Consider the following 23,746-nt stretch of genomic DNA (forward strand, 5'->3'; position numbering starts at 1 on the left):
CTTCAAAAAGTGCTGGGATTACAGGTGTGAGCCACCACGCCCTGCCGGCAACACATTTTTTTGACTGAATGGACATAGTTATTGCTGAATAAGGGTATGGTGTATGATTTTATTCTTCCATATAGTTTTAGATTCTGAATTTTCTAAAAGGACCTAATGTCATTGCACATTGAAGATAATGAAACGGGGGATGGAAATCAATGCCCTCCGATGGCCTCGAGCAGGAGTTAGAGTTACTGACAGGGAGCGTGGCTCCTGCAACCACAGTCCCTCTTTTTTTTTTTGAGATGGAGTCTCGCTCTGTCGACCAGGCTGGAGTGCAGTGGCGCGATCTCGGCTCACTGCAAGCTCTGCCTCCCGGGTTTACGCCATTCTCCTGCCTCAGCCTCCCGAGTAGCTGGGACTACAGGTGCCCGCCACCTCGCCCGGCTAGTTTTTTTGTATTTTTTAGTAGAGACGGGGTTTCACCATGTTGGCCAGGATGGTCTCAATCTCTTGACCTTGTGATCCGCCCTCCTCGGCCTCCCAAAGTGCTTGGATTACAGGCGTGAGCCACCGCGCCCTGACAGGTTCCTCTTGATTTTTTTTTTTTTGAGACGGAGTTTCGCTCTTGTCGCCCAAGCTGGAGTGCAATGGCGTGATCTCGGTCCACTGCAACCTCCGTCTTCCGGGTTCAAGTGATTCTCCTGCCTCAGCCTCCTGAGGAGCTGGGATTACAGGTGCCCGCCACCACGCCCCGTTAATTTTTTGTATTTTTATTAGAGACGGGGGTTTCACCATGTTGGCCAGGCTGGTCTTGAACTCTTGACCTCAGGTGATCCGCCCGCCTCGGCCTCCCAAAGTGCTGGGATTACAGGCGTGAGCCACCGCGCCCGACTGACAGGTTCCTCTTAAAGCCTAAACGCTGAACCCCAGGGAACGGACCTGCAGGTCCGGCCACGCCCAGGCCTCCTTAGCGCGCCAAGATGGCGGCCGCCGCGCCCCGCGGTCGGAGCCGAGCGGTCCCGAGCGCTTCCGAGCATTCCCGAAGTCCAGAGAAACTCCGGGAGCGGCGAGGGCGGGAGCGGCCCCGCCCGGAACCTGGGAGCGGCGACGCCGGCGCGGGGGAGGGGAGGCCGGATGTGAGTGGAGCGGCCATTTCCTGTTTCTCTGCAGTTTTCCTGAGCTTTGGGTGGTGGCCGCTGCCGGGCTTGAGCTTCCAGTCCGCGGAGGGCGAGGCGGCGTGGACAGCGGCCCCGGCACTCAGCGCCCCGCCGCCCTCAAGCCGCGCGCTCGTCCGCCGCGCCCCGAGGCCGCCGCTTCCTATCTCAGCGCCCTGCCGCCGCCGCCGCGGCCCAGCGAGCGGCCCAGATGCAGGCCATCAAGTGTGTGGTGGTGGGAGACGGGTGAGTGCGCGGCCGGGGCCGGACTGGGGACGGCGGGGTCGGGCGCGGGCGGGGGTCTGGCCCGGACTGGGGCCCAGGCAGGCCGGCGTCCGCCGCGGGCTCGCGTAGGCGGTGGGCCTGGGCCTGTATCGCGGGGCGGGGGCCGCGGGCTGGCGCCCCCACTGGACCCTGACTTCCCGGGCGGCGCGTGCCTGGTTCCGGCTCTGGATGGAGGAGGGCCTTGCCGCTCGCCGGCCGGAGGGAAAAGTGAACTCCACCCTCCGGCTTTCTTCCCGGACGCCGCCCGCCGCCCTCCTCGAGAGCGCTCGTAGAGGAAGGGCTGGAGATTTTGACCATTTTTCCAAAAAGGGACTCTTTCTTGTTTTTTTGCATGAACCTCTCAATTCGCCTTGAGAGCTGTGTTGGGAACGCGGCGGTCAAGTCGATATTTGATGCATGCTTTGATTGTGCGGGCCTCTTTGGTGCCCCCAAACTTTTCTTTAGAAAAATATTTTTTTTTCATAGACCGGTTCTCGCTGTGTTGCACAGGCCGGTCTCGAACTCCTGGGTTCAGGCCTCCCATCCCAGCCTCCCAAAAATGCTGGGATTACAGACGTGTGCCACCACGTCTGGCTAATCTTTAAAACTTTTTGTAGAAATGGGGGTCTCGCTGTGTTGTCTAGGCTGGTCTGGAATTGCTGCGCTCAAGTGATTCTCCTGCCTCTCAGCCTCCAAAAGCGCTGGGGTGACACCGCACCCGGCTTCTAAACTTATTTTCGAGCAGGGTTTTTCGACATACACTTCTGCCACTGTTAGGATTCTTAAAATTGTTGTTTTCGCCTATTCCGTGGAGAAAGTTTTTAAGATGCTGGCTGGGAGGAGCCGGCTGTAAGGGGGACTGTTTTTTCTTTTTTCTTTTTTTCTTTTTTTTTTAACGTGGTGTGGTCATTGACAAACTGTTCTTTGCTTAACGCGTTAGGTATGGGATGTAGCAGTACTGGCCCCCTGTGCCTCCAGGCATTGCTTTTCATGACTGTCCGTGGTGGTTACAGGCCCTGGAGGAAGACAAGACTTGTCTTATGCAGTTTTTTTCTCCCATAGAAACAAGAATCTCAGTGTAACCCAAGCAAAATCGCGCGTCTCAGCGTTGCTTGTATAGGTTAGTGTTAGCAAGGAAGAATTACTACCAGTTTAATGAAACTCAGTGCAACTGGTACATGTTCCAGTAAAGTCCAAGGCAAGTTCTGGCATCACGGTTAACTTGGTTGATACTCTTCAAACTTGTCATTAGGACAGATTTTGGTTCTTGCAATTCAGATGCAAGAAGGATAATTAGACAACTGATTTTTGTAAGATGCCCATCTGTCAGATTTGTCTTGCAAGTGTGAAGAAATATTATTAATGCCTCATAATTCTGTTTATATAATAACCAAAAATTCTAACTTTCACTTATTTAAGAGTATGTAGGCTATTCAAGGTGTTTTTTTTTTTTTTTTTTTTTTTTTTTTGAGACGCAATCTCACTCTGTTGCCCAGGCTGGAGTGCAGTGGTACAATTGTGGCTCACTGCAACCTCTGCCTCCCGGGTTCAAGCGATCCTCCTGCCTCAGCCTCCCTAGTAGCTGGGATTACAGGCAGGCGCCACCGTGCCAGGCTAATTTTTGTACTTTAGAGACGGAGTTTCACCATTTTGGCCAGGCTGGTCTCGAATTCGAACCTCAGGTGATCCACCCGCCTGGGTCTCCCAGAGTGTTGGGATTACAGGTGTGAGCCACCGCGCCAAGCCCAATATTTTTTTCTTTCTTTTTCTTTTTTTTTTTTTTTTTGAGACAGGGTCTCACTCTGTCGCCCAGGCTGGAGTGCAATGGCCTATCTCTGCTCCTGCAACCTCTGCCTCCGGGGTTCAAGCAGAGGTTCAGCCTCCCAAGTACCTGGGATTACAGGCGCACATCACCACACCCAGCTAATTTTATTTATTTATTTATTTATTTATTTATTTTTAATTTTTTTGGTAGACAGAGTTTCGCCGTGTTGGCCAGGCTGGTCTCAAACTCCTGACCTCAAGTGATCCCCCCGCCTCGGCCTGTTTTTTTTTTTTATAAGTCATATTGCTGATAATTATTTGAAAATTTCTGAAACTAAAACATAAGCATAGCAGATATGTTTAATAGTAACCGATTAAGGACCTCTGCTCTTTGAATTGGCTGTTTTATCTAGTCAAATAACTTGTTGAATACCTATCCTGGAATCTGGACCCTCCCTTCAAATACCCACCCCACCGCTTACATGGGGTAACCCCAAGCACATCCCCCACCTCCCAGGAGAGGCGGTTCAGCGGGAGATCAACAAGACTAAACTAGATGTTGGTTATTAACTACTTCGCAGGTGCCCCTTGCTGAGTGCTTAGTAAGTGCCAGGTACTGTTACTGTGGTTTCTACTACTGAGGCTCTGTGAGGGAGTGTTAGGTTTAAAAACCTGTGGCCTTGAGTTTTCAGTCTGTTTTTTTTTTTTTTTTTTAATTAGTAATGAGCATTTGAGCAAGCACAGTTTTTTTTGTTTTTTTTTTGAGACAGTCTTGCTCTGTAGCCCATTTTGGAGTGCAGTGGCCCAATCTCGGCTCACTGCAAGCTCCGCCTCCCGGGTTCACGCCATTCTCCGGCCTCAGCCTCCCGAGTAGCTGGGACTACAGGCGCCCGCCACCACGCACAGCTAATTTTTTTGTATTTTTTAGTAGAGACGGGGTTTCACCGTGTTAACCAGGATGGTCTCGATCTCCTGACCTCGTGATCCGCCCGCCTTGGCCTCCCAAAGTGCTGGGATTACAGGCTTGAGCCACCGTGTCTGGCCAAAGATGTATCTCTTAATAGTTTCTGTTTTTGCTTTTTTTTTTTTTTTTGAGACAGGGTCTCACTCCGTTGCCCAGGCTGGAGTGCAATGGCAGGATCTCACCTCCACCTCCTGAGTTTCTTTTTTTTTTTTTTCTCGAGATGGAGTCTCGCTCTGTCGCCCAGGCTGGAGTGCAGTGGCCGGATCTCAGCTCACTGCAAGCTCCGCCTCCCGGGTTCACGCCATTCTCCTGCCTCAGCCTCCCGAGTAGCTGGGACTACAGGCGCCCGCCACTTCGCCCGGCTAATTTTTTGTATTTTTTAGTGGAGACGGGGTTTCACCATGTTAGCCAGGATGGTCTCGATCTCCTGACCTCGTGATCCGCCCGTCTCGGCCTCCCAAAGTGCTGGGATTACAGGCTTGAGCCACCGCGCCCGGCCAGTACTTTTTTATTCTAAGATAGTTGTTTCTGAGCATGGGCTCTATGATACTGTTTTTCCTCCACCTTACTGCTGCCCCACCCTGTAACTTTCACTTAGTGGACCTTTGCCCCAAGATTTCTCTCAACTTTTCTTAGGTAAAACAGCATCACCTGGGCACGAGGGCTCACGCCTGTAATCCCAGTTGTTTGGGAGGCCAGGGCAGGCAGATTGCCTGAAGTCCGGAATTCGAGACCAGTCTGGCCAACATGGTGAAACCCTGTCTCTACTAAAAATACAAAAAAATTAGCCAGGGATGGTGGTGGGTGCCTGTAATCCTAGCTACTCAGGAGGTTGAGGCAGGGGAATTGTTTGAACCAAGGGAGGTGGAAGTTGCAGTGAGCCGAGATCATGCCACTGCACTCCAGCCTGGGTAACAGAGCGAGACTCCGTCTCAAAAAAAAGACAGCATTTTACATTTAGGTATTTATAAACAACAGTTTTATTTTTTATTTGTTTATATTTTATCTTGGCTCACTGCAGCCTCCGCCTCCTGGATTCAAGTGGTTCTACTGCCTCAGACTCCCGAGTAGCTGGGATTACAGGCATGCTCCACCACACTGGCTAATTTTGTATTTTTAGTAGGAACGGGGTTTCTCCATGTTAGCCAGGCTGCTCTCAAACTCCTGACCTCAGGTTATCCACCCGCCTTGGCCTCCCAAAATACTGGGATTACAGGCGTGAGCCACTACGCCTGGCAATTTTTTGTATTTTTAATAGAGACAGGGTTTTACCATGTTGACCAGGTTGGCTTCAAACTCCTGACCTTAGGTGATCTGCCTATCTTGGCCTCCCAAAGTGCTGGGATTACGGGTGTGAGCCATCATGCCTGGCCCAAACAATTGCTTTATTTTTATTTTTATTTTTTAAAATTGCTTATTATTATGTTTTGAGACGGTGTCTCGCTCTGTCACCCAGGTTGGAGTGCAGTGGCGCGATATGGGCTCACAGCAACCTCTGCCTCTCGGGTTGAAGCAATTCTCTTGCCTCAGCCTGCTGAGTAGCTGGGATTACAGGCACCCACCACTGCGCCTGGCTAATTTTTGTATTTTTAGTAGAGATGGGGTTTCACCATCTTGGCCAGGCTGGTCTCAAACTCCTGACCTCAGGTGATCCACCCACCTCAGCCTCCCAAAGTGCTGGGATTACAGGCAGGAGCCACCATGCCCAGTCTGATTTTGAAAAAGAATAGGGGTTGTGTGCAGTTAGATATAAATTCTTATTTTTGAACTCTTGTGTGTTCAGCTGGCTTGTATCAGCCACCCCAGGGTTAGACTTGATTCTAGAAAGGTGGTCTAAAGTAAAGCCTGCTTCAGACTTCAGCTCAGTTGTACATGGTGTCTTCAGCCTGAGAAATTTTATGCAATATCTTAATTTTTTGAAGCCTCTAGTGGTGATAATGGCTAGCTTGCTTTCTTTTTTTTTTTTTTTTTTTGTAGAGGCAGAGTCTTGCTCTGTCGCCAGGCTGGAGTGCAGTGGCACAGTATCAGCTCACTGCAACCTCTGCCTCCCAGGTTCAAGCAATTCTCCTGCCTCAGCCTCCCACCACGCCCAGCTAATTTCTTTTGTATTTTAGTAGAGATGGGATTTCACCATGCTGCCCAGGCTGGTCTTGAACTCCTGAGGTCAGGCAGTCCACCCACTTCGCCCTCCTAAAGTGCTAGGATTATAGGTGTGAGCCACCACACCTGGCCTGTGGCTAGTTTTCTTTCCATTGATTGTGAAGTCAGCTATTAGTGGTAGAACATCATAATTTTAGATTAGGTTTTGTGTTTATTTAGCGCTGAACTACTCTAGTGGTATATTTTTCCGGACAGATTTTATCTGCATAATTAACGCAATTATATATAAGGTCTACCGTTACATAATCCCCATACCTTATTTCTCAGTGTAAATTGAGGACCTTTATGCAAGGTCTATTAATTTATTCAATAAGTATGAATATATATTTGACAGTTACTAAATTCTGCTGCCTTGTCCTTAAGATCTATGTACTTTTTTTTGTTTGTTTTTTGAGTCAGAGTCTTGCTCTGTTGCCCAGGCTGGAGTGTGGTGGTGTGATCTCGGCTCACTGCAACCTCCACCCCCTGGCCTCAAGCAATACTTCTGCCTCAGCCTCCTGAGTAGCTGGGATTACAGGCGCCTGCCACCACACTCAACTAATTTTTTGTGTTAATAGAGATGCGGTTTCACTATGTTGGTCAGTCTGGTCTTGTACTCCTGCCTGAAGTGATCCACCTGCTCTGGCCTCCCAAAGTGCTGGGATTACAGGCAAGAGCCACCGTGCCTGGCCAAGATCACTTTTAAGACAGCAGTATATGCTGTGTATTTTGGTTTGCAATTGTAATTGTCATTGGAAGAGTTTGGCTTTTCTGTCCTAAGATCAACATGTCTTTAAAAAAAGGCAGTGCAGAAAGTTGTTATTTTTGAGCTTCCTGGATCTTTTTTTTTTTTTTTTTTTTTTAACATGAGGAAATTCCTAGTGTTTCCAGATTTATTGATTGTGTGTGCTTTTAAGTTTTGGTTTATAGATTTCAGGAAGTAACACTAAAGTTTACCTCACTCCTCTCAAAAAGTAAGTAAAAAGTTCTGTTGGCTGGATGTAGTGGCTCACGGCTGTAACCCCAGCACTTTGGAAGGCCAGGTAGGTGGATCTCCTGAGGTCAGGAATTCGAGACCAGTCTGGCCAACATGGCAAAACCCCATCTCTACTTTAAAAAAAAAAAAAAAAAATTAGCTGGATGTGGTGGCACTTACCTGTACTCCCAGCTACTTGGGAGGCTGAGGCAGGAGAATTGTTTGAACCCAGCAGGCGGAGGTTGTGGTGAGCCAGGATTGCACCATTGGGCTCCAGCCTGAGAGACAGAGCCAAGACTCTGTCTTTAAAAAAAAAAAAAAAGTTATCTTAATGGAGAAATGAAGAGCGTAATAGGAACATAAGTTATTTGCTTTCATTGTGGTTATTTCTACAGGATAGGGCAGGGGAAGCACAGATAGGTTAAAAAAAATTGTAGCATCATGAGCTAGGGGGAAATCCAATGTAGAAATGGCATGAACTTTCTTCCAGCCCACTCATGTTATTTCCTAGAGTGATGACATCGCTCAATGATTGAAAAGAGGTTGGGGCGGGCGCGGTGGCTCAAGCCTGTAATCCCAGCACTTTGGGAGGCCGAGACGGGTGGATCACGAGATCAGGAGATCGAGACCATCCTGGCTAATACGGCGAAACCCCGTCTCTACTAAAAATACAAAAAACTAGCCGGGTGAGTTGGCGGGCGCCTGTAATCCCAGCTACTCGGGAGGCTGAGGCAGGAGAATGGCGTAAACCCGGGAGGCGGAGCTTGCAGTGAGCTGAGATCTGGCCACTGCACTCCAGCCTGGGTGACAGAGCGAGACTCCATCTCAAAAAAAAAAAAAAAAAAAAAAAAAGAAAAGAGGTTGAACTGAGCAGTTAATTATATGAAGTTAGAAATTCCAAAGCAGGTAGTAACTTCCAGAAATTCTCCAGCAGCATGAGTGAAGACTTATGGCCAAATACAGCTTCCATTCTTCGTGAGGGAAAGGCCATGGAAAGGCTGTCACATTGCCCAGTGCAGATGTTGACTTGGTTTGTGGAAGCGCAGCGTGGACAAGGAAGGAATAAATACACTAATAGGAGTGGAATAACCTTTTTCTTTTACCCATTTTAAGAAATTAAGTATAAGTTTTCATCAAAACACTTAAAGAGGAGTTGATTTTATCTTTTAAGATTGCACTTAGTTTAAAGGTAAGGTTACACTTTAACAATTCTATAATTTAATAATCATGTTCTTATAAGACATAGATTTGTAACAAATAGTGACTGGTAATAAAATTTCAGTCAATATCAGGTTATGCCAGTGTCTTGAATTTCCTGACAGTTGAGCCTTTCTCAGCTAAAGATGTCATTTGGTAAAGGAAGTTTTAGAGGATGTTAGACACAGCTGGTTGCATTTATAGTAGTAGCTTTGTTCCTCATATACATAGAAGAGACTTAGGACAGGATCGTAAAAGAAGTGATACGACGTTTTATCATAACAGTCAAAACCTTGAAGCAGCTTATTCTTGACACTGAGTGGCAACTGTTGTTAAGGTTTTTACACAACCTTTATCTTTTTTTTTTTTGAAACGGAGTTTCACTCTTGTTGCCCAGGTTGGAGTGCAATGGTGCAATCTTGGCTCACTGCAACTTCTGCCTCCTGGTTTCAAGCGACTCTCCTGCCTCAGCCTCCCGAGTAGCTGGGATTACAGGCATGCACCCACAGCTAATTTTGTAGTTTCTCCATATTGGTCAGGCTGGTCTCGAACTCCTGACCTCAGGTCACCTGCCCGCCTTGGCCTCCCAAAGTGCTGGGATTACAGGCGTGAGCCATCATGCCCAGCCAACCTTTATCATTTTTAAAAAGGTCCCTTAGAGCCTTAGGCTCCACTTTCTTCCTCAGGTGCCACATCTAAACCATGGCTAAGCGATGCTTGTTCTGCCTCCGAGTTCAAGCAGTCCATGAAACAGCCCACTTGTCTTCACTATCCAGTCGCCATTCTTGGTCCAGGCCACCCTGGGTGGCCTCTGAACTGTAGCAGCAGCTTCCATGTGTGCCTGCCTTGAGTGAGTCCCTGGCATTCTCAGGCCTCCTGCCACACTGTAGTTGGAGGCTTCTTCTAAAATCCAGTGCTTTCTTGGCAACTTAAAACCTGTGACTTTCCAATCGTCCCCACGTCCTTAACAAGAAGAGGTAACATATTTCCCTATACCACTGCTTGCTTCTTTTTTTTATTCTTGAGATGAGGTCTTGCTTTGTCACCTAGGCTGGGATGGAATGGTGTGATCACAGCTCACTGCCACCTCTAATTCCTGGGCTAAAGGGATCCTCTTGCTTCAGTCTCCTGAGTAGCTGGGACTACAGGCGTGTGCCACCACGCCCCGCTTATTTTTGAATTTTTTTATGGAAACAAGGTCTCCCTTTGTTGCCCAGACTGGTCTTGAACTCCTGGGCTCAGCGATCCTCCCACCTCATGCTCCTGTGCTGGGATTACAGGCCTAAGCCACCGCACCAGACTTATTTTTTAATATAAAAAATTTTATTTTTTTGAGACAGGGTCTCACTTTGTCCCTCAGGCTGGATGCAGTGGTGCAATCTTGGTTCCCTGCAGCCTTGACCTCCCTCCTGGGTTCAAGTGATCCTCTTGCCTCAACCCCTCAAGTAGCTGAGACTACTGGTGCACACTGCCACATCCACCTAATTTTTGTAGTTTTAGTGGAGACCGGGTTTCTCTCCATTTTGGCCAGGCTGGTCTTGAACTCCAGGGATCAATCAATCTGCCCGCCTCAGCCTCCCAAAGTGCTAGGATTATAGGCATGAGCCAACATGCCTTGCCTAAAAATATTTTTTTCAGCTCTAGAAATGTTAGCTCTTTTGCTGTACATTTCCAGAGCTGCTTTAATAATAACAGTTATCACACCCATAATTTCATGTGATGATTGCATTTCTATTTTTTTTTTGTTTGAGACAGAATCTCGCTCTGTCTCCCAGGCTGGAGTGCAGTGGCGTGATCTCGGCTCACTGCAAGCTCTGCCTCCTGGGTTCATGCCATTCTCCTACCTCCGCCTCCCAAGTAGCTGGGATTACAGGCGCCTGCCACCATGCCCAGCTAATTTTTTGTATTTTTTGGGTTTCACTGTGTTAGCCAGGGTGGTCTCGATCTCTTGACCGTGTAATCCACCTGCCTCAGCCTCCCGAGGTGCTGAGCCACCTTGGGAGGCATGCATGAGCCACTGCACCCGGCCGTATTCCTTATTTTTAAATTTCATGACTGCACTTACTCCATGAGGTCTTGTTCATTGATATACCTTTAGCACCTCATGTGCTTTTGGTGTAGCACACAGTTGGTATAAATTGAAATTGAATTAATGCTCACAGTAGTTTGGGGATGGAGCTGGTAGTTTTGCATTAATTTTGCAGGTAAAAAAACAGACATGAGGAAGTTGAAACTTGCCAAGAAAATTACAGCCAGTACGTGCTAGAATTGGCCCTGGGTCTCGAATCTAGGCTTTTGACTCCAAAGCTTAGGCTCCTGCTCATACAGGTTTATTTTCACATTCTAAGCTTTTAACAAAATGTATGTCCAATGAGTCATTTCTGTTTAGAAAGCCTTTAGGAGTTGGAAGCTACTTCCTGGTGATGTAATGTTTGACTCTGTGAAGTCTTTGGAATGGCGAGTTCCAACTTTTGTTAAGCCCTCAATAATGTCATGAGTGAATGAGTATTGGCAAGACTGGCTGGGCTTGTAATCTGCCTTGAGTGTGAGGGAAAATGGAAAAGTGCTTAACTTTATGGTGAATTCTCATTTATAGTAGTTGAGATTGAACGACAAAAATCTTACAAATTATGACACTGATGTATCGTGACCTTGGTAAACTGACAGCACAGCAGACAGAAGGGCTCGTTAAGGAGAGCACTTGGCTAACTGAACCCTCAGGATGCCAGAGACTTGAGCTCTCACATAAGCCCTTAAGCTTGTCTTGTCAGTGCTGTGAAAATTGGAGACCTTTATGATTTGCTAATGATGTGGTGGTCTTAGTTATTAGGTGATTGCTTCTTGAAAAACTTTCCAGGTGGTTGGGAGACTTTCAGCCACCACTCGGACTTCTGCCTGGTGGCACACTGGTAATACTAGGATTAGTCTCTACCCATTACCAATTGTGCAGGTGGTGCTCCTTTCTCTCAAGTATTTCTACACACTTCTTTGTTTGTAAAGTTTAACTCCCATCCTCTATGAGCTGTTGATTACTATGTCTGGGATGTATTATGATAGCCCCTGCTTATAGACTTACGGTGCTGTGTGAGGACTGGGGCTGGGGGAGGTGGCGGTTGAATATAGCTGAATTACTGGGATGGCAGTTATGGGTGGTGGTTTATTGACTAAGCACTTTCTCTGAAGAGAACAGTCATTGCCGATTGCCAGCGGGGAGGCTCTAGGGATGTGGTGGGATTTTTGAGCTGTGCCACTTAAGGCAGCAAAATAAGTTACTTAGAGAAGTACAGGTGGCCAAAGAAAGCTGTGCTTGTGTATTAGTATTAATTAAAATACCTTTAGGCTGGGTGTGGTGGCTCACGCCTGTAATCCCAGCGCTTTGGGAGGTCCACGTGGGCGCACTTGAGGTCAGGAGTTTGAGACCAGCCTGGCCAACATGGCGAAAACCCGTTTCTACTAGAAATAAAAATTAGCCGGGCGTGGTGGTGGGCACCTGTAATCCCAGCTACCTGGGAGGCAGAGGCTGCAGTGAGCCAAGATGGTGCCACTGCACTCCAGCCTGGGTGACAGCATGAGAGTCAGTCTCAAAAAAAAAAAATCTTCGGGATCAAACTTAAGATTCTTGGATGAAAGACTCTACAGATGTTCACAGAAGAGACGTGAAGTTTTAAAATCTTGTTTCTCTTGAATCTTGTACATCGGTAACAACTGTTTCTTGACTATTAATGCTAACACCAGGTACCTAAACAGAACGTGTGATGGTTCCTGACTCTACCTTTCTGAGAAATTCTAGTTTGTTTACTTTAAATTTCAGGGTACAAATGTGTATGGTGATAAAGGGTTATAGAAAACATTTTCTTTAATGCTAAGCGTGTGATGTATATGCCTTGATTGTTTTTTTCTCTAGAGATTATTTGACAGAATAATGAAAGCTAAGATTACATTCATGTTGACTAAGCAACCTTTTTTCTCTTTCTCTTTAGAGCTGTAGGTAAAACTTGCCTACTGATCAGTTATACAACCAATGCATTTCCTGGAGAATATATCCCTACTGTGTAAGTATCTTCAATTAAATTGGGAACTAACTTGTCTGTGTTACGGTTTTCACATTCCTTTGACCATTTGTTTTGCTCTAAAGCCATCTTTAATCCTCATATGAACAGATACTAATTTTTTCTTAAACATTCACTGAAATCTATAAGGTATTTTAGGCTTTTAAAAAATAGGGTGGGGTGTGGTGATCCCAGCACTTTGGGAGGCTGAGGCGGGTGGATCAGCCGAGGGTCAGGAGTTCGAGACCAGCGTGGCCAACATGATGAAACCCCATCTCTACTAAAAGTACAAAAAATTAGCCGGGTGTGGTGGCGGGTGCCTGTAATCCCATCTACTTGGGAGGCTGAGGCAGGAGAATCACTCAAACCCTGGAGCCAGAGGTTGCAGTGAGCTGGGATCATGCCACTGTACTCTAGTCTGGGCAGCAAGAGTGAAACTCCATCTCAAAAAAAAAAAAACCCCACAAACAAAAAACTTAGGGTAATATAAACTGTTCTGGTGTGATGGAACAAACACAACTTTGCTGATTGATTTTTTGACATCCAGAAGACAAAGTCTAACTTGAAGTATAGAGACTGGGTGATGTTAAAGAAAACCAGAGTTGGACACAAGGACTCTGACCAAAACTCCGATCAGAGACAGTCCTTGTGAGTACAGGAGTTCCAGATGCACTGGCTTTCTGGGAACTGGAATGGGAAGGATTCCATTATGATTTAATTGGCCTTTTCTGATAAGTCATCAGTTGGTTACATGTCAACATTGAGGTATAGGGCTTTGGAATTGAAACTTGGGTGTGTGTGTTGAAGGGGGTATAGGAGGGTGGAATTGGCTGTTGAATTGCTTACTCCCTGTGGGCAGCGGAATTGGGTGGAGACAGGAAAGTGCTGCTCTGGTGATGGGTTACCCAGGAGCCCATGTAGCTGAGCCTCATAATGCACCATACTGCATTTGTTGTGAGTCCTCCCCGTGTAAGCTGGGTAGGTGTTGCCTCCTCCCCTCCTCAGGCACAACACACACCCAGGTGCTCCCTGAAGTGTCATACCCATGTTTTTTGTTGTTGCTGTTTTCCTTTTTTTTTTTTGGAGTTAGTGTCTGTCTGTCGCCCAGGCTGGAATGTGCAGTGATGCGATCTGAGCTCACTGCAATGCTGCAATGTCTGCCTCCTGGGTTCAAGCGATTCCCTGCCTCAGCCTCCAAAGTAGCTGGGATTACAGGTGCCCACCACCATGCCCGGCTAATTTTTGTTTCTTTAGTAGAGACGGGTTTCACTATGTTGGCCAGGTTGGTCTCAAACTGCTGACCTCAGGTGATCTGCCTGCCTCGGCCTTCCAAAGTGCTGGGGTTACAGACATGAGCCACTGCACCTGGCGCTCGTTGTTTAGTGTAAGTGGAATCATGCCGTCCCTGTTGTCCTAAATTTATGGTGGAGATTTTCCTTATCTACATGTGTAGATAAAGGTTAAATCATTAATGATTCATGATTTTGAAGTACTGTAACTGATTTAACTGACTGGTCACTTGGACTCTTGGTGTTACAAGCATTGCTGTGTTCAGTGTTGTCCCTCATGTCTTTGTGTACACTCGGATAGATTATTAGAAGTGAAATCGTGCCTAATCAAAAGACAATGGATGTTTTAAATTTTGGTAGATACAGCCAGGTGTGATTGCTCACACCTGTAATCCCAGCACTTTGGGAGGCCAAGACAGAAGGATCACTTGAGTTCAGGAGTTCGAGACCAGCCTGGCCAACATGGTAAAACCCTCATCTCTACTAAAAATGTAATAATTAGCCGGGCGTGGTCGTGCACTCCTGTAGTCCTAGCTACTCGGGAGGCTGAGGCATGAGAATTGCTTGAAACCCGGGAAGCAAAGGTTGCAGTGAGCCGAGATTGCACCACTGCACTTCAGCCTGAGCAACAGAGTGAGACTCTGTCTCCAGAAAAAAAAAATTAAAAAACAGATTATTTTTTGGTAGACACTACCAAATTGCTGTCTACAAAGCTGTCACTTTGCTGGCCTTAACTAAAGTGGCCTCTCAGTACACGCTGCCGTTAACGTGGGTTGAAGTTATCTAACCATTTGCATTTCTAATCACAGATGTGGTTAAAAATCTTTGAATTTTTTTTTTTTTTTTTTTGAGACAGAGTCTTGCTCAGTCGGCCAGGCTGGCGTGCGGTGGCGCGATCTCAGCTCACTGCAAGCTCCACCTCCCGGATTCACGCCATTGTCCTGCCTCAGCCTCACGAGTAGCTGGGACTACAGGCGCCCGCCACTATGCCGGGCTAGTTTTTTTTTTTTTTTGTATTTTTAGTTGAGACGGGGTTTCACCGTGTTAGCCAGGATGGTCTTGATCTCCTGACCTCATGATCCGCCCGTCTCAGCCTCCCAAAGTGCTGGGATTACAGGCGTGAGCGACTGCGCCCGGCTGAATTTTTTTTTTTTTTTTTAATTAAGTAATTTTGCTCACGCCTGTGATCCCAGCACTTGAGGAGGCTGACCTGGGTGGATCACTGAGGTAAGGAGTTTGAGACCAACTTGGCCAACATGGTGAAACTCCGTCTGTACTAAAAATACAAAAGTTAGCTGGGCATGGTGGCACATGACTCTAATCCCAGCTACTCAGAAGGCTGAGGCAGGAGGATTGCTTGAACATGGGAGGTGGAGGTTGCAGTGAGCTGAGATTGTGCCACTGCACTCCAGCCTGGGCAACAGAGCAAGACCCTGTCTCCAAAAAAGAAAAAAAATATGTGTTTTCGTAGAACTACATCTTGCTATATTGCCCAGGCTGGTCCTGAACACCTGGTCTCAAGTGATTCTCCACCTTGGCCTCCACAGGCGTGAGCCACCACACCTGGCTCTTTTGAATGTTTACTGTACATTTTTAGTCTCCTGTGAATTGTTTGTTTAAATCTTTCTTATTTTTCTACTGAAATTTTTTCTTACTGATGGAACATTTCCTTCCTTCCCTCCCTCCCTCCCTCTGTCCCTCCTTCCCTCCTTCCTTCTCCTTTCTTTTCCCCTCCCTCCCTTTTCTTTCTTTCTTTTTTTTTTTTGACATGGGATCTTGCAGTATTGCCCAGGCTGGACTTGAACTGCTGGTCCTTCCACCTCAGCCGATTGAGTAGCTAGACTATAGTCATGCTCCACTGCACGTGGCCTGATGGAACGTTTTGTAAATAATCCTTCTCAGTCTGTCATTTGTCTTTGATCTTCATTGTGGCGTCTTCTGCCGTATAGAAATTTAGCATTTAATGTAAATAATACCACATCACTTGGGCGCGGTGGCCCATGCCTTTAATCCCAGCACTTTGGGAGGCCGAAGCAGGTGGATCACGAGGTCAGGAGATCGAGACCAGCCTGATCGACATAGTGAAACCCCGTCTCTACTAAAGTACAAAAATTACCTGGGCATGGTGGTGGGTGCCTGTAATCTCAGCTCCTCAGGAGGCTGAGGCAGGAGAATCGCTTGAACCCGGGAGGCGGAGGTTGCAGTGAGCCAAGATCGCGCCACTGCACTCCAGCCTGGGCGACAGAGTGAGATTCTGTCTCAAAAAAAATAAATAAATAAAATAATAGTAATAATACCACCTCTCCCTCTGAGTTGTATGTTGTACCTCAGAAAGGCCTTTCCTACTTAAATAATGCAAAAGTGTGCTCTAGTATTTTTTCTAGGTTTTTTGTGGCTAAAATTTTTAATCCATTTAGAATTTATTTTTGGTATAGAATGAGGCAAGGACCTGATTCTTTTTCCCTTATAGGGGAAAGAAAGTCAGAATACCATTTATCCTATAATCTTTTTCTTATGGAAGCATAATTACCATGTCTGTCACCATCACCTTTTCTTTCTTCTTCTTCCTTTTTTTTTTTTTTTTTTTTTTTTTGAGACAAAGTTTCGCTCTTGTTGCCCAGGTTGGAGTACAGTGATGCGATCTTGGCCCACTGCAACTTCTGCCTCTTGGGTTCAAGTGATTCTCTTGCCTCAGCCTCCCAAGTAGCTGGGATTACAAGCACCCGCCACCACGCCCCGGCTAATTTTTGCAGTTTTAGTAGAGACAGGGTTTTCGTCATGTTGGCCAGGCTGGTCTCAAACTTGGCCGGGCGCGGTGGCTCAAGCCTGTAATCCCAGCACTTTGGGAGGCCGAGACGGGCGGATCACGAGGTCAGGAGATCGAGACCATCCTGGCTAACACCGTGAAACCCCGTCTGTACTAAAAAAAATACAAAAAACTAGCCGGGCGAGGTGGCGGGCGCCTGTAGTCCCAGCTACTCGGGAGGCTGAGGCAGGAGAATGGCGTAAACCCGGGAGGCGGAGCTTGCAGTGAGCTGAGATCTGGCCACTGCACTCCAGCCCCGGAGACAGAGCGAGACTCCGTCTCAAAAAAAAAAAAAAAAAAACTCCTGACTTCAGGTGATCCACCCACCTCGGCCTCCCAAAGTGTTAGGATTACAGGCGTGAGCCACCGTGCCCAGCCTCTGCTTTTTATTATATTTTTCCTTTTCTTTTTTGCCTTCCTGTCCAGAGGAAACACTATTCTTTTCTAAAGCTTGGTTTCTGCTGACGAGTAGCAATTTTTAGCTTGGGTCTGATTTCCTTCTGTCAGCCTGTAGGCTTTGCTGGGTTACGTCTTCTGACTAATTTGTGTAGCAACTTCATGTGAATCTTTTTTTTTTTTTTTTGGAGACGGAATCTCGCTCTGTCGCCCAGGCTGGAGTGCAGTGGTGCGATCTCGGCTCACTGCAACCTCCGCCTCCCGGGTTCACGCCATTCTCCTGCCTCAGCCTCCTGAGTAGCTGGGACTACAGGCGCCCGCCACCACGCCCGGCTAATTTTTTGTATTTTTAGTAGAGACGGGGTTTCACCGTGTTAGCCAGGATGGTCTCGATCTCCTGACCTCGTGATCCGCCCACCTTGGCCTCCCAAAGTGCTGGGATTACAGGTGTGAGCCGCCGTGCCCGGCCAACTTCACGTGAATTTAAACATTTGTGTCATCAGGTACACTCACTTTGAAAATGTTATTGGGAGGCTTGTTGAGTCAGGTGTCTTTTGTGTTACTGCTCTACACTCAGGCCTTCTGGAAACCCTGCAGAGGGTAGCTCTAGTGGCCAGCTCTCTTGTTGAAAATGAGTGACATAAGTACATGAAAAACGCAACAAGTAGGATTTGAAAGCGGGGCTAATTTTACACTTATTTCTTCCTGGGATAAAAGTCTTAAACTTTGTTTCAAGTGAAATGTATGTATTTCTGACAGTGATTTGTTTCATTTAAATAGCTTGTTGTTTGTTTCTTTCATTTTTCTTTCTCACGTTTTGGGTTGGGTTTGTTTTTCGCGAGTTTTGCCCCTGCCTCCTTCCTCCTCGTGCCTGCAGGGACATTGCTGGTGTGGCAGCCTCCAGGCCCATCCCCACCCTTTTTCTTGGCACACCTTCTCTAGGATGTCCAGGACATGACTTAGGTTCCACATCTGTGACTAACCGTTTTCATTCCGTTCTACAGCTTTGACAATTACTCTGCCAATGTTATGGTAGATGGAAAACCGGTGAATCTGGGCTTATGGGATACAGCTGGACAAGAAGACTATGACAGATTACGCCCCCTATCCTATCCGCAAACAGTAAGGATTGCAGCTGATTTTTAATGTGTCTTTTTTAGAGTATATAATGCTCGAGCGTTTAATTAGTGCATGTTACCTGTGGACTTGCTTATATTGCCATCATTTGGGTATTGAGTAAATAGCAGACGGGGCGGAATTAGTTCCGTATAAACATCCCCCTAGATGGCAGGGGTTTTGTGTTTTGAGCGTTAACAGCTGTTCCATTGTTGGGCATTTTACAGTCTTCCATTTAGCTTTAGAATAACCATATGAAAGGTACTTTTTGTTTTGTTTTGTTTTTGCAAATCAGCTTTTAACACCAATTGGTTTGAAGACAAGTTTGCTGTGTGACAGTTTTGTACCACAGAATCAAATTAAGCAGTTAATATTCGGGTTTCTTTAAACCAAGTTAGTAACTAATCTTACAGGTTTAATGCATTTTTTCCCACAAAATACATAATTTGTATGGCTATAGAACCTAAATCTATTCAATGTAGATTGAGGTTTTGGTTTTGTAAAATATATCCACTGTGTCCAATCAGAAAAAAAAGTTTAGTTTTTTTTTCTGTATCAGACAAAAGTTATTTATCAAAGCTAATTAGAGCAGTAGCTGGTGAAAATGGGTACTTAGAAGACATTGTTGTGGTTAAAAGTTACTTTTCTTTAAGCAGTTGTTTTACTTGTGTATCATTTGCTGATCTTGTTACATGTTTGTTCTTCATTTTTAAAAGTGTCTTTGGAAGCAAAACTTAAATATGCTTGAGATTCCTTGGGTCAGTGTCCTGTGTGCATGTCCTATCCTAGCTCTGTGACCTCAGGCAGGCCTCTTCCTCTCTCCAGTCTTTGCCTGTTTCCTCGTAGGGTGAGATGAGTACGTGTCACGCACCGATAACAGTCCTGGGCATACAGCACACACTGCGGGCCAGCCGCTCTCAGAATTCTCCTGCTCCTGAGTGTGCGGGTGGGTCAGCCTAGAGAGCGCTGCTTTCCACGTTGTGCCCAAACGAGTGGCAGTTGTGTGGGTGCTCGGCAAACCTGGGTTGGCCGGAGGGATTGGGGTTTGGGGTTGGATTGAGGTGAGGAAGACTTCCTAGAGAAAGGCTGGCTTTGAGCCCCGATTGATGATGAGGCAGCCTGTGGTTTTAGGGGGTAATATGGATGAAATAACTTAGTAGGTAAGTCTACTGTATTAACAATCAGTCTATAATCCCCAAACAATTCAAATTCTTCTCAGTACCTTAGGAAACTATACCCAGTGGGTGTTTACTGATTCAGATTGTAAATGGATTTAAAAACATACTGACTGGTAGAGTAGGAGTCTCCAGCCCACTGGACACATGTGGAAGGGTGTGGTGTCATTCTGAGAAATGAGAGCCACCCTGCTGTGACTCAGGGGGGACCGGGCAGGGCGCGGCCTTTCTCTAAGGGACGCCTCACAGTAAGTCAAGGGTGACTTGGCAGGAGTCCCACTTTGTGTTCTAAGGAACAAGAGATGAGGAAAGAGAACTCTCCTCAGCTTGAACAAAGCTGTAGAGTGTGAGGCCTGGTATGAAAGTAGGTGTTGTCCTCATAGGGCTAGCACTTAAACTTCATGTCTCTTCTGTGTGAGACCATGGACTGCTTTCCTAGAAAATATTTGAAGAGCAAGAAGGGAGTGAGACATGGTTCTTGCCCTCAGGCAGTTCACGGAAAAGTCCCATAAATCATGTAATACACCCTGTACCAGCAAGGGGATGAGCAGGGCACTTAAGGAGCAAGAGGAACGAGCACCCACCCAGCAGTGGAAGGCTTCCTGCCCGGACTTCTTCAGAGATAAGGAAATTATCTTGACAACTCAGGGCAGGCCACAAATGCTCAGATACCAGTGTCGGGAAGGCCTCATCCCTTTGGGCCACATGGTGCTAAGAAGAACGGGATCTGGGAGTAACATGCTGACACCTGGGTCTCTTGTGGATACAGGTGAAACCTCTAAATTTTGTGCTAAATGGAATGTGGTCCCTGATTGCTGGCTCTGTGATCTGCAGACCTGTTTATGTAGCTCATCCAAGACTGCTTAGACACGCTCCTGAAGGACCAGTTGGAAGATTTCTTATCTAGGGCGTCCTAAAAGAGATGTTACATTTCCTGTGGTCATTTCACGTTGGCATCCTTCTCTGTTGGGTAGCTCTCTCTGGCTAAGTCTATTCAGACTATTCGTTTCTTCATTCTCCAAAAGATGGTGAGCAGGTAGTCGCCATTCTCAGTTGAAATTGCCCTCAGGTTTTTATTTTCTCGAATTAAGTAATCGTTAAATTATTTTCTCTTGAAAGTCTTTCCTAAGTTCTGCATACTCATCTTCAGTTGGTATGCACAGAATCAAGTCTTGTCAGAGTGATGCTCAGGTTCAGCATTTTCCCTTGTGTAGATCCCTTGTATTTATTTGCCTGCTTGCACCAGGATTGCTGGTGTGAGCGGGAGCTTAAGTAACCTGTCAGTGTCACAACGAGTCCTGAGCCTTGTGTGTGTCCTGAGACTCAGGCTGTGCAGCGGGTTTGCTGAGATGCTGAGCCTCCATGTTGGGGTCAGCCAGGACCCCAGTGCGTCATGCCAATTGTTTCATTTTCTCGCTATGCTAAAAGTTTGTCTTTTTAAGATGGAGTTTCGCTCTTGTTGCCCAGGCTGGAGTGCAATGGTGTGATCTTGGCTCACTGCAACCTCCGCTTCCCAGGTTCAGGCGACTTTCCCACCCTCGTCTCCCACATAGCTGAGACTACAGGCATGCGCTACCATGCCTGGCTAATTTTGTTTTTTATTTTTATTTATTTTTTTTGAGGTGGAGTCTCGCTCTCTCGCCCAGGCTGGAGTGCAGTGCTGCGATCTTGGCTCACTGCAAGCTCCACCTCCCGGGTTCGCGCCAGTCTCCTGTGTCAGTCAGCCTTCTGAGTAGCGGGACTACAGGCACCCGCCACCACGCCTGGCTAATTTTTTATATTTTTGTAGAGACTGGGTTTCACTGTATTAGCCAGGATGGTCTTGATCTCCTGACCTCGTGATCCGCCTGCCTCGGCCTCCCAAAGTGCTGGGATTACAAGCGTGAGCCACTGAGCCTGGCCAGTGCTAAAGGTTTTAAAGTGGTGGGCTAGACTCCTGTAATGGTAGATAAAAATAAAAACTGCAGTGTTTGGCTTGGCAGTTTTGAGTTTCAAAAGGCTTCAGCTTTTGTGAGGTTGGCTGTTACAAGTGCAGCCAGAGAGCACCGGGCACACACCTGTGGTTAAACAGAACTGGGTTTGTTACTCTTCCCCGCGAGGGAGACACGCACCTGGGTGCTGTGGGAATTCGGCCCTTACTCATACTGGCTGGGAGCAGGGGATATTTGGTGATTTTTGTGGTTTGTATGATGATCTTGGATTTGTCACTACTTAGAAATGATTATGAGTGTTTTTTTTAAAGTTTACTTACTTTTGGTCCTATTTCAGCACGGTCACACAGGTGACTTTGTCTGATGTCAGTGTTCTGCAAGATTATTCTATTCAGTAGTGGCAACCTCCACCATGGTGAAGCTGCGAGCACCAGGCTGGTTCTCAGATGTCAGGGACTGCCTGACCCTTTTATAGGATTACAGGCGTGAGCCACTGTGCCTGGCCAGAATGTCTGTTTTGTTGTTGTTGTTGTTGTTGTTGTTTTGTTTTTTGAGACAGAGTCTTGTTCTGCCACCCAGGCTGGAGTGCAGTGGCGCAATCTCAGCTCACTGCAAGCTCCGCCTCCTGGGTTCATGCCATTCTCCTGCCTCAGCCTCCCGAGTAGCTGGGACTACAGGCGCCCGCCACCACGCTTGGCTAGTTTTTTGTATTTTTAGTAGAGACACGGGGTTTCTAACTGGGATGGTCTCGATCTCCTGACCCTCGTGATCTGTCCGCCTTGGCCTCTGAAAGTGCTGGGATTACAGGCGTGAGCCACTGCACCTGACCAGAATGCCTGTTTTTTTTAAAACTCCAAACCCGAAAGTAAAATCCAGGTGTATAGCATTTGGAAGAAAATAAAATGAAGTAGAAACAACGCTGCTTTTTTGTAGTGAGATCTCAGCTGTCCAGATACCCGCCCTTGTCTTACTCCATGGAAAGTGGACCCATCTCTTGTGGTTAGTTCCACCAGTGGGCAGGAGGCCGCGGGAGGAGCAGCCCTGGCTGCCCCTCTCACCACCGAGGAGGAAGTGGTGTGTGATGCAGGAGTGACAGAGGCATTGAAGGCACCATGTGTGTAACAGGCATGCGCGAGTCTGGGTGAGTCAGAAAGGGGAAAGCAGTGCTCAGGTTGACTGGAAACATGGGCCGGTGACTGGAGACAACCTGAGGCTCTAGAACACACAAGTGACCTGTGAGGAAGGAAGTTGAGAGACCCTGGAGAGACACTGGTGGTGCCCTCTGAGGTTCTCTGAGTGTTATGAGGACAAGGAAGAAATGGAGCCTCCCAGCCAGGGTCAACCAGCACAACCTCTGTGTGTGAGGCGTCAGGACAGCGACGGCCGGGAGGAGCGGATGCTAGGAAGTGAGTACCAGAAGCACTAGACAGGGTTTCGGGAAGCTATATTTAGCTGGGGACGAAGAAGGAACAAGGAAGGAACAGGCAGATGGCATCGCATGAACGCAGGGTGGAAAGTGGAACTGTTTGCTCCTGTTGTGCGTGTCTCTTCTCCATCAAAAAAGAGGCTCTTAAAAATTGAAAGGGTGCCACAGATACGATCAGAGGCTCTTCTGAAGCTGCATTTTTGTAACTGGTTCTCGATGATCCTCTCCCATGGTAAAGATTTGGTACCATATCAAGTCCTTGGGAGGACAGATCTTCAAAAATAACCCATAGATGAAACCCAGATAGCTGTGGAAACTAATATGCTCTTTGGATGGTAATTCCAGAAAGGCTTGAGTGGCTGGGCACGGTGGCTCATGCCTGTAATCCCAGCACTTTGGGAGGCTGAGGTGGGCGGATCACGAGGTCAGGAGATCGAGATCATCGTGGCCAACACAGTGAAACCCTGTCTCTACTAAAAATACAGAAAAACCAGCCGGGCGTGGTGGCTCATGCCTGTTAATCCCAGCACTTTGGGAGGGTGAGGTGGGCGGATCACAAGGTCAGGAGATCAAGACCATCCTGGCTAACATGGTGAAACCCATCTCTACTGAAAATACAAAAAATTAGCCAGGCGCGGTGGCGGGCGCCTGTAGTCCCAGCTACCGGAGAGGCTGAGGCAGGATAATGGTGTGAACCTGGGAGGCGGAGCTTGCAGTGAGCCGAGATTGCGCCACTGTGCTCCAGCCTGGGTGACACAGCAAGACTCCATCTCAAAAAGTCTCAAAAAAAAAGAAAAGCATGAGTGAGATGAAATTAAAACAATTTTCTCATTTGCCCCCCCCCCCCCCTTTTTTTTTTGAGACAGAGTCTCTGTCACCCAGACTGGAGTGCAGTGGCGCAACCTCTGCCTCCCGAGTAGCTGGGATTACAGGTGTCCACCACCACCCCCGGCTAATTTTGTATTTTTAGTACACACGGGGTTTCACCATCTTGACCAGGCTGGTCTTGAACTCCTGATCTTGTGATCCACCTGCCTTGGCCTCCCAAAGTGTTGGGATTACAGGTGTGAGCCCTTTTCTTAAAATAGTTTCAGGGTTCTATGTTGGAAGAGCGA

At 47.2% G+C, this 23,746-nt stretch overlaps 1 protein-coding gene across 2 annotated transcripts in view; it reads left to right on the plus strand.

The window, feature by feature from the left end:
• Positions 1–1,103: 1,103 nt before the first annotated feature.
• The window catches only part of RAC1 (Rac family small GTPase 1), a 28,608-nt gene continuing 5,965 nt past the window's right edge, over positions 1,104–23,746 (plus strand). The window contains exons 1-3 of one of the 2 annotated variants that reach the window (XM_008018731.3): positions 1,104–1,385; positions 12,424–12,495; positions 17,988–18,105. In XM_008018731.3, coding sequence (XP_008016922.1) covers positions 1,351–1,385; positions 12,424–12,495; positions 17,988–18,105 — 225 coding nt within the window. In that variant the 5' untranslated portion in view covers positions 1,104–1,350. The remainder of the gene's footprint in view (positions 1,386–12,423; positions 12,496–17,987; positions 18,106–23,746) is intronic. The other variant, XM_008018730.3, reaches the window with a different exon arrangement.

This window comes from Chlorocebus sabaeus, chromosome 28 (assembly GCF_047675955.1).
Source record: "Chlorocebus sabaeus isolate Y175 chromosome 28, mChlSab1.0.hap1, whole genome shotgun sequence".
NCBI lineage: Eukaryota > Metazoa > Chordata > Mammalia > Primates > Cercopithecidae > Chlorocebus > Chlorocebus sabaeus.